Genomic DNA, 11064 nt, shown 5'->3' on the forward strand with positions numbered 1-11064 from the left:
TGAACTATTCAAACAATTGAGTCAATAAGTAACAAACATCGTTCGTACATTTTTTACCTTTCGAATTAACTGATTTTCATGCCACTTCGCTTTGTTCAAAGAGGTATTAACGCTCAGAACCAAACCCCAAACGTAACGCTCTCATTTTGGACACTTTTCACTTACACCCCAGTACTAATGCAAAAATTATGTGATGAAAAAATACAAAAGCACTGTACGCTAGACGGCATGAAAATCAACGCAGTGTCTCCACCGAACAAAATCACACCGCTATGTGCGATATCAATCTTCCATTCTTCCTTTATTCCTTTTCATCGAGCAAAACCGCTGTCTGTAACATCAGCTCTGAGGAAGACTGCAGTCTGCCAGCTGGATCGAGTGTGTGACTTGAATGATGATGATGTTTTGCATTATAGAGATTTCAAAATTTCCCAGTTCAATCGAATCTAGCCTCAATTTGAAGAACTAAACTAAGCTCCTGGCCTTCAGAATGACCATTTGGAAAGCCTTGCTGCCATACGATCGCTAGCTGGATAACTGATGAATCGTGAGTTCTGTGATATCCACATCGTCTGTAGAACAACCGCTGCATTTTCATTTCAAGCGAGCGATTCACGCGTACCGGACTCGCAGTGGTACAGGGTCGGACTTGATTATATACAGTTACAATATTTTTTAAACATTTCGAATGTTCAACGTTAAAGTGAATGTTTATTGGCTATTATCAGTACAGTGAAGTAAAAATTTTGGTGGATTCTAGTGGAATATTCACCAAGAATTGTTCAAAATGATAATGCAGCGAAATTTAAAAAATATTGAAGTTGGGTGTCAAAGAACGAATTGTAGAGCGGTTAAGGAACTTTGATTTGATTGATCTTACAAATCACTAACTTTTTAAGTTTTTACTTCTGAAATGTTACTTAAATTCACTTATTTGGAAGTTTCGCAACCGTATCCTGTATAACATTTTCTAACTTATCAAATGGAAGCAGAATTGTTTTACGTAGTGGAATTTTCGAGTTAGAGCCAGTGAAAGGTGAAGAGGGCCCGAAATAGAGAAAAAGTTCGATAATTCTGTCATTGTTGAAATTCTAACATATGCGCAGAAGAATTTTGTTCATCAATCATGATCCTCTATCACCTCCTGAAAGAATTCGGATTTTTTATATGACAAATGTATTTTATGACCTTAACGTTTATGAAATATTTTACCCTTCCACAAAAACCGTTATCGATTGTTCAATTATTATTGAATCGATATTTTTGACTGAATGTCAAAATAAAACGTATGTCCAAGGCAACAAATGTGTTTCTAAACGAATAAAAAAAGAACTGTCAAACATGATCCGGTCTGACTTAACACCGGCCACATAATAAATCTGTTAGGTGCAATGTCCACTTGTGCTTCACAAGTAACCGAAATTGTTTCGTAGAATACCATAATTAACTATTTATTATACTTTCTGATAATTATTAAAATTTATTATGTTTTTTTGTATTACAAAGCAATAAATAAAATACCGATATAATAAACCTAACTCTTCGTTTATTTACTTTTATGGTCCATATGGAAAAATATTTCCCATGAAATTATAGGAAACCTATACACCCTGTCATGTTTTTCTGGTGATACTGGTGATACGAATAAAAAAAAATGACTTATTATATACAGGATTCGATTACATACAGTGAAAAGAAATCGGAGACTGTAGATAATCGATTCCGTATATAAATTATGTGTCTTGCATTAGTTGCCCGTTATTGACAGCACGCATAGATAAGCACACAAATGGGCAGAACAAAAATAGTAATTCTTTCCATTTTCCAAAATTTTCGATTATCGAATTTCTCGAATATGGTCGCAGCAAAAATCGTTAAAACTATTTCATAAAACCGTTCCCTGTTTTCTGGTTTGAAACTTTTACTGAAAAACGTAACCATACACATTCAATATGATTTAAAATAAAGGAACACCAGGCGGGCCAATCATAAGGGCACAGAAGGGTCGCAGGGTGAGTATAACAGAATTAGACTGATACCCAAATGGAAACACTTCTTATCATTGAGTAATACTACTCTGGCAAAGCAGAATCCTTTGTAAGATCTAATACGACATTGAGATAAGTCACGTGAATTCAGTTTCGAACAAAATTAAGCTCTGTAATAATCAGTAAAATGATTTTAAATATTCACTCTAATTGCCTAATCAAAAGGAACTCAACGATTGTTATTCACACTTATTTGCTTTTCTTTAAATCCACCAATGTATTCCCAACGACTAATCCCCATTTTTTTGTGAATTTTTCAGGGGCGGGAGAGTCCGGAAAATCAACAATAGTCAAACAGATGAAGATTATCCACGAGACAGGCTACTCACAAGAGGAATGCGAACAGTATAGGCCAGTGGTGTACAGCAACACAATCCAGAGTTTAATGGCAATCATCAGGGCGATGGGACAGCTGCGGATCGACTTCGCAGACCCAAGCAAAACAGTACGTACCTTCTCAATGTGAATTTTTGTTCCATTATTGACTCATAAATGTGCTTTCAAATTTCCCCATCGCTAGGACATTGCCCGCCAGTTTTTCACATACGCCTCCGCCACAGAGGAAGGCGAACTGACGCCCGAGCTGGTCTCGCTTATGAAGAAACTCTGGACCGATCCGGGCGTACAGCTGTGCTTCTCCCGGTCGCGCGAGTACCAGCTGAACGATTCCGCAGCGTACTACCTCAACTCGCTGGATCGGATCTCGCAGCCAAACTATATCCCCACCCAGCAGGACGTGCTTCGGACGCGTGTCAAAACCACTGGTATCGTCGAAACGCACTTTAGCTTTAAGGGAATACACTTCAAGTAAGTCTAGATGATGATGATGGTTACGTTTGCAAATGTTTATATTTTGTACTCGTTCGCAGAATGTTTGACGTTGGTGGACAGAGATCAGAGCGGAAGAAATGGATACACTGTTTCGAGGGTGTAACGGCAATCATTTTCTGCGTAGCACTGTCAGGTTTGTCTTACTCAATACGCTACGAAGAACGCTGAAGATGACACGTATCGTGTCCTGTTTTAGGTTACGATCTAGTACTTGCGGAGGACGAAGAGATGAATCGTATGATCGAGTCGATGAAGTTATTCGATTCGATATGTAACTCCAAATGGTTCGTCGATACTTCCATCATACTGTTCCTGAATAAGAAGGATCTGTTCGAGGAGAAAATCACCCGATCGTCACTAACCATCTGCTTCCCGGAATACACCGGTAAGTTAACTACCCGCATCCACTTCGCAAATAGATTTTTGGTGATAGTCTCTCGTGTACTTTGAGAAGCGATAGATGGCAAAATGAAGTTTCAAAAATATTAATGTCAATGAACACCCTCAAGGGTGATTTTAAACAGCAAACATGATAAACCATTATCTTAGCGTAATCCTCTGTGCGATTAGAAGACACCCGAGAGTATCCCTGAAACTCGCACGAAACACATCACTTGCTCCTTGGTAGCTCTGATAAATCGAATTAATGTATTCGGAAAACCCAGGCCCCGGCCAAGAGGATATGATCCGTCCTAAGGCTGGGAAAACCATACGAGCGATTCCAAATGAAATCGACAAATGACAAAACATGAGTATTTTTTATTCGAATGAAAGTTTGTATTCTGTTTGGGCTGGAGGAAATATGAGTTTTCCACAGCATTAGGGAATGTTTTGAGTCAAGTGTAACTTTTGAAAAGGGCGTTTCCATTTTAGTAAGAGAAATCTTCGATAATTTATATCTCAAAAACTATGAGTCGTATCGAAATAGTGTCTTAGGGTGGGTTTAGACTAGGGATATATTCATGTGAAGAAATATGATGAGATTTATAGAAATCGCATCAACCGTTTACACTAGCGTGAACTTCTATAATGAATATATTCATATCTTCGGTGAATTTATTCACCTGAAGTAGAACTGCATCCAACTTTAGTGATTTCTCACAAGTGAGAAATTCACAATTCAATATGCTGAATTTATTCAAGTTATATATACCTCGAATAAGTGTATCATATTTATTTTCACCCGTTTACACCTATTTTCACGTGAATAAATCCATCTATAGCTATACAGGGTAACTTCGATATAACGTACATTTTACTTTCAAAATTGTACGTTGTATCGAATTGTACATATATAACGTACGAAGCATAATAAAGAACTCTGGAACATAGCTTATATTACTTTAATGTGTTGCTGTTTGAGTAAGGTAGATGAATAAATTCAATTAGAAGACGGAGCCAACTTTTCTCATGATGTTTCGCTTCGTTCTGTTGATTGAAGTTTGATTCATTTAAAATCCGGAAGCTCAAAACAGTTGTATTTCTGGATTGTTTGAATTTACAACACAAGCTATAGTATCAAAATACAGATAATTTATTGTTCTTTCAGAAAAAAAATATTCAAAAAATTGTTTTTTGGACTTTGATAATGTGTACGTTATATCGAGGTAAAATGTACGTTATATCGAGTGACGTTATATCGAGGGTACGCTATAACGAGAGTACGTTATATCGAAGTTTCCCTGTATATCTCCCTAATGTAAACCCGCCATTAGAAAGAGTTATAGAGTATTTATGTTCAAACGTGAAAAAACATACACTGAGAAAAAAATAGTACTTTCTTTTATTTACAAAAAACACTTTCATTTGCAATATCTAATATACACATTTTTAATTTTTTTTATTTTTTCATATAAAATAGAAGTCATGTAAAAAAGTTAAAAAACGGATACAAATGGTAAAACTATTTTTTGGCGAACTTTGTGGAACATCGAATTTTTATGAATTTTCGAAACTTCGAATTTCAGAATGATAACAATCATTTTCAACCACAAATTATGAATCCTGATGTGATTTAAAATAAAAAAGCAATCTCCTTCTGCATTACTCGAAAATCAATCACCCAAACGGAACCAAATTTGGCATGTGAGACACCTATCCCCTCTCTACTGCCACACAAATGAAACACAAACTTCTGCATAACTAATCAAGCAAATGAAACCAAATTTGGGATGTGAGGGTTTTTGGGTACGAGAAATATTTCTATCTCCATTCCTCCACAGCTTGTCTGGCTGTGAAACTTCACGGATCAAACCCTGTCTAGTAATTACGCCGTCTATTTCGTCCCATCAGGATATGTTCTTATAAGTTACGAATCACGTTAAGAAGTTTGTATTTTGATCTCAAGTACACAATGAATGAGCTTTTGTAGTCCACAGGAATCTAGGGAGAAGCCTTTGGGTGAAAATGCTGCTTTTCTTTAATTATCTCAACCTCGGAACTTCCTTCCTCATATCCAGAATTTTACTTTCTCAACTTCTGCTTCATTCTTCGGTTCTGCTGTCAAAAATGTACATTGGCGTGTGATCGATGGGGTGGATCCTCAGCCATAGTAAGAGATCAATAAAGAGTTGAGGGTTTAATATTAACAGGATATATTGATGTTAGGAAAAAATAAGTAGAATAAAATTTTACAAAAACTAGAGGTAGGTTATAACTGAGATATAACCGCAAAATGAACGTAGGACTACCGTTGACTTAGTAATCATTTATTTGAAGTTGCAGAGCCCATGTGAGCTTCCGCACCAATCTGTTCCAAGCTTTCGTGTACATTCAACATCGGCACTGTTGCTTTTATCAAACAAGGCCTTTCGCCATATTAAAGAAACCACCTTATCAAAACTTCGAATTCTCCAATATCGAATACATAGCCAATGGCACCATTTGCACGCAATGCGAATCGAATTATCAATTATCATTAAAAACCGAGCGGAAACCTGTTTATATACAGATTTTTGTGATTTCAATAGCCTGTTTTCAAAGCAATACAGGGTAACTTCGATATTACGTACATTTCACTTTCAAAATTGTACGTTGTGTCGAATTGTACGTTATATCGAAGCATAACAAATATTTCACAAACATAGCCTATAATACATTTTTGTGTTTCTGTTTTAGTAAAGTTAATGACTAAATTCAATCAGAAGACGAAGCATGATTTCTCATGATGTTTCTCTTCGTACAGATAATTCACTTCCAAGAAATGAGATCCTGATTTTTTTCAAATCTATATGTAGAGAGAGAAAGAGAGAGAGAGAGAAAGAGAGAGAGAGAGAAAGAGAGAGAAAGAGAAAGAGAGAGAAAGAGAAAGAGAGAGAGAGAGAAAGAGAGAGAAAGAGAGAGAGAGAGAGAGAGAAAGAGAAAGAGAGAGAAAGAGAGAGAGAGAGAAAGAGAGAGAGAGAGAGAGAAAGAGAGAGAGAGAAAGAGAGTAAAAACTGCGATTTTGCTAATTTCCATTTTAGGGTGGTCCGAAAAGTTTATTTTTCGCCATTTTCCTTACAATAACTTTTTTCGAAAATTAATAACTTTTGAACTACTGGACGGATTCAAATAATCGATATATCAAATTAAAGCCAATTTTTTTTTTTGGAAAAATATGATATATCAGATTGAACTCGATGGTCTGGTCTTCTTACACATGCGAAAAATTTGGATTTTCGTTTTTGTAATTATTGATTGTGTTAGTTTTTCATAGTTTTCTCGTTTAAAGATATAGGGCGCTTTATTTTTTTATGTTTTTTTATTGAAAGGTGAGGTTTTTACATAATATAGCCCGAAACCAAAGATGTGTTTTTTTTCGTTTTTGAGATATGATTTTTCAAATTTAACTTGTTTTCAGTATTCGTTCAATATTTCTATGCATCTAGACTAGATCAATGCGACTAGAATCCAATTTCTTCGCAGGTGTAACATTTTTTTCAAAAAGGATTAGCTTATTCTACATGTCGATTATCTAAATCGGTCCAGTAGTTCAAAAGTGATGAATTTTTGAAAAAGCAAAAGGCAAAAAATGATTTTTCGGACCGTCGGTTGAATTTGAAAAATCATAACTTAAAAACGACAAAAATCAAATCGTTGATTTTTGGATAAGTTATGTGAAAAAATCTCAGCTCTCAAAAAAAAAAATATATAAAAAATATAGCGCCCTCTAGTCCAAAGCCAATCCAAAGATGTGACCTTTCCAGACTGTTTCGTGGAAAATCGGGGTTCTACTGTACTTACTATTCGATTATTCGAATACTGACTACAAAAACTCATTATTAATCGAACGATTACTGCGCAATCAATAATCGAAACGACATCACTAGTTGTTCCAGCCAATTACCAGTTTCATTCTTTGTTTTAAGTGTAAGGGGTTTATTGAAAAGCAAAGAGTTGAATTTGTAATAAAGTCAAAAAATAAACAAATAGCATGACGTGTGTTCTAATTTTAACATCTAATAATAATTGACATTCACGTTCCTGGACCATTGCAATAAGATTCATTTCAAAGCGTGAATTGTAGTTTGTTCACAATTCAGTTCCGAGTTTGCATTCATTTATCCACTCCTTGAATTATTCCATCATTCCATCAAATGCAATATGTTATGCATGACATGATTCCTTATAGCAAGAAATTCTTACATGCAGCTAAAAGCATAGAAAGTTAAACCAGACAGCTAAAAAGCAACCGGTCTCAACGTACAGCAGGAAAACAAAAACTTTTTTTCAAATTACTCGTGAAGTTTTCTTCGAACTTTTATGTGGTTTTTCGTACGATCCCTATCTTTCGTCCAAAACCCAGGTTTACCTGTATGGAAGCAGTTTCCTATTTTTATTACTGTCGCCAACTTTCCGAGTCGATGGCGCAACTGTTTTTATTATTTCACCATGTTCACCGCCAACAATAAAATCAGAAGAATAATCTGTCGCAAACACTGTAGACAGCGAAGGATTACATTGGATATTGCATCTAGCGGTACGCACATCTATACAGATACATGTATTTATATAAAATTCCTATTCCAGGATCGAATACATACGAGGAAGCCTCCAGCTACATCAGAATGAAGTTCGAAAATTTGAACAAACGAAAAGACCAGAAAGAGATCTACACACATCTTACCTGTGCAACAGACACCACCAATATCCAGTTCGTGTTCGATGCCGTGTCCGACGTCATCATAAAAAACAATCTCAAGGATTGCGGGCTGTTCTGAACGAAATCATGACGGGCGGACAACGAAATTGAAAAAGTAAAATGCGCACACATTCTCAAAGACTCATACAATATCACATAAAAGCAGCGAATGCATTCTACTCCTACCCCAAAACTTGTTCTCTCTCCACTCTAAAAATCAAACAAAAAAATCTATCTTGACAGCAAGCAGGCGTGTTATTTCTGTGAAACGAAGTTATATTCTTGTTACTTTAAGTTAGAATCTTCATATGTAAACTGTAATATCCATGTACCCAACCTTTGAAAGAATCGCGTTTGTGTTCGATGGAATCGCGTTGGTGTTCGATGATCCAGGAACATATCATGCAATCGTGGCACAAAACTCTGGTGACTTGATGTTCCACACAGATAGTAATTTCAGAACTCAAACAATGATGAGGCGCACATTTGAAACATACTGAAAACACGCTTATGTTAATAATAACTATAATTATTGCTTTTAATTTAAGACGAAGAAACATATAATTCAAAAAATGTTTTGCCAGTTACGGGTGTAACTGTGAAAACACATCCATTCATACAATATCACAACACACATAAAGATGATGAATTTATTGAAAACAAAAAAAGAAATAGTTTAGACATATTTTTAATATTTTTTGAAATATGTATTAACTTCATGTTGTTTGAACATAGGGCACGACGCGCGCCCTGTACTGATAAAAAGTGCGTGCGTGCAACTGTTAGCTAATTGAGCAAACGAAAGGTTTTGCTTTTGCTGAAGCAAAACGAAGAAAAAAAAGTTAAGTGAAAACAAAAGAATATATTTATACCTTAATGTTAGATGTTATCCATGAAAGCAAGCAAGAAATGAAATCATGAAACACAGGGCTCTCGTCATTATTATCAACCTCAACAAACCGTTCCCACAAGCGCCAAACTTCCTTTTTTCTCCAATATCGATGTGTATCTGTGTAGCTATTTATTATTTAGATTAATTGCGCGTTCTGCGAGGTATGGCTATTAAATAACGAAACTGGTCACGAAAAATGGTTATATTTTTAAAATCACGGTACAACGATATGCTCCCTTTCAATATACTCCCCTTGGCTCCTCACACATCTTTCCATACGTTTTTTCCAATGTTCGAAGCAGTGCTGAAACTCTTCTTTTGTGATGGCGTTCAAAAGCCGCGTCGCTTTTTTCCTTTCAACATGGATTTGATCTTGGGGAATAAAAAAAAGTCGCATGGGGCTAGATCTGGCGAGTACGGGACATGTCGAGCACTGGAATGCCCTTATCGGTTAAAAATTGCTTCACCGACAGCGCGTTATGGTCAGGTGCGTTGTTGTTCGTGTTTTTCGTCACAAATGATTTCCGACACGCACTACAAAGCACGTTTCATTCAAACCACTGCTGCTCGCAAACTACTATAGTGACAAAAACTTGTTTTCATACGTTTATAGCAGACACTTCAAGCTACCGAACGCACTATTCGTTTTCCCCCCACCCCTCTAGGGCGCCCTCGTTATTTAATAGCCATACCTCGTACTTCTCTTCTAGCACTCGTTAACAGTTGCGAACAAAACATTCTGCTTCAAGCATGGATTACGTCTTCTAGAAGACATTCATTCCAATATAAGCATTTAATTTTGCGTCTTTTTTTTAAACGAATTTAAACTAGGAGTAGCGAATCGATTAGGCATAAAATTTCCGAAAACTTTTGCAGCAATTCTACCGGTGAAATTATAATCCATTAAGACTGAAACGCTTCCTCTTTTTAAATCCCTGTTTTTGTATTACCATGATATATGTTTGCTTGTGAATCTTTAGAGAGACGTGCGGTTTGCAGGAAGAAAGCAACAACACTACCGGTGATAATTGAAAGGCAACGATTAAATTTTTATACAATAACAAAAAAAGTGTTTTTAAAGATATTTTCCCCATACTTAAGATCCGTAAGTGAAGAAGAAGAGCCAAATGCGAAGATTCCTTGAACGAACAGAAATGCTTACGTTGGTCTAAAAGTAGAAATGTTGAAATAGTTATTGATAGCGAGATAAGATAAAGAAAAAACAAAACCATTGTCATCTTTGTGAAACATGCATATACATAGTTACTGTATTGGAAGTGTGAGCAAATATCTACTGAGATCCAAAATGATAAATTATTTTGTACTACTACTACTTGTTCGCTAAAAAATATATTTTGAGTAAGAGGCAAATCAAATGGACATATTTTTACATCAAATGTAGAAAAAGTGCAAGTGACACAAATGAGTCTGCGTAGAGTTTGTTGTATTCGCGTTTTCTCTAGAATCAAAACAGACAATTTGATTTATCGCCAGAAACAAACTACATACTGTTTACTGTGTTTGTATTCTCGGACGTTGAATCCAACGATTGTTTTTAGATGCAGTTCCTCCAGATTGGGAACGTTTTTTGATAAATATTTTCCCCCTTCGAACTTGAACTAGAACTAAGCAGAATGGTTCGATGGGAAAGGGAAGGGCTCGAAGAAAATGTCTACTACCTTAGGGGAACTCCTTCCTTTATCCGAATAAACGCAGGAATTTATGTTTTGATAAGATATATTACAAATATGTGTCGTAATTTTTTTCATCCGAAATTCATTTGAGTGCCCTTGGTATTACCTTCTTGTCAGTGCTCTATCGTGTCTCATACACAGGCTGGCGAGACGGTTCTTCGCCTAATTTCCACCCCAATGCTCTGCAGAGAGGTTGTTCCGTCACGTGTTCCAGTCATGTATGATACAACGGTGCACATGAACTGAATGGTACATTTTTTTTTCACACAAGGCTTACAATCCTCTTCAACCGTGGTTTTCAACCTTTTTTGCTCCATTCCCCTCCTTACGAAAAATAATTCCAGTGCTTCCCCCTATCAGTATTATGAAAGAAAGTCTGTAGCATATCAGTAAAATAATAGATTATAAACGGTTTTCAAGCTTTATTCGTAACAAATTTGATTTTATACATGTATCTGATTACAAAAAAGGTATATAAAA

At 36.0% G+C, this 11064-nt stretch overlaps 1 protein-coding gene across 1 annotated transcript in view; it reads left to right on the plus strand.

The window, feature by feature from the left end:
- Window positions 1-10637, plus strand: part of LOC129768838 (G protein alpha i subunit) — a 32599-nt gene extending 21962 nt beyond the window's left edge. The window contains exons 2-6 of the mRNA XM_055770759.1: window positions 2309-2493; window positions 2569-2855; window positions 2918-3012; window positions 3076-3264; window positions 7887-10637. Coding sequence (XP_055626734.1) covers window positions 2309-2493; window positions 2569-2855; window positions 2918-3012; window positions 3076-3264; window positions 7887-8077 — 947 coding nt within the window. The 3' untranslated portion in view covers window positions 8078-10637. The remainder of the gene's footprint in view (window positions 1-2308; window positions 2494-2568; window positions 2856-2917; window positions 3013-3075; window positions 3265-7886) is intronic.
- The last annotated feature ends 427 nt before the right edge of the window (window positions 10638-11064 follow it).

Source organism: Toxorhynchites rutilus, chromosome 2 (assembly GCF_029784135.1).
Source record: "Toxorhynchites rutilus septentrionalis strain SRP chromosome 2, ASM2978413v1, whole genome shotgun sequence".
Classification (NCBI taxonomy): Eukaryota; Metazoa; Arthropoda; class Insecta; order Diptera; family Culicidae; genus Toxorhynchites; species Toxorhynchites rutilus.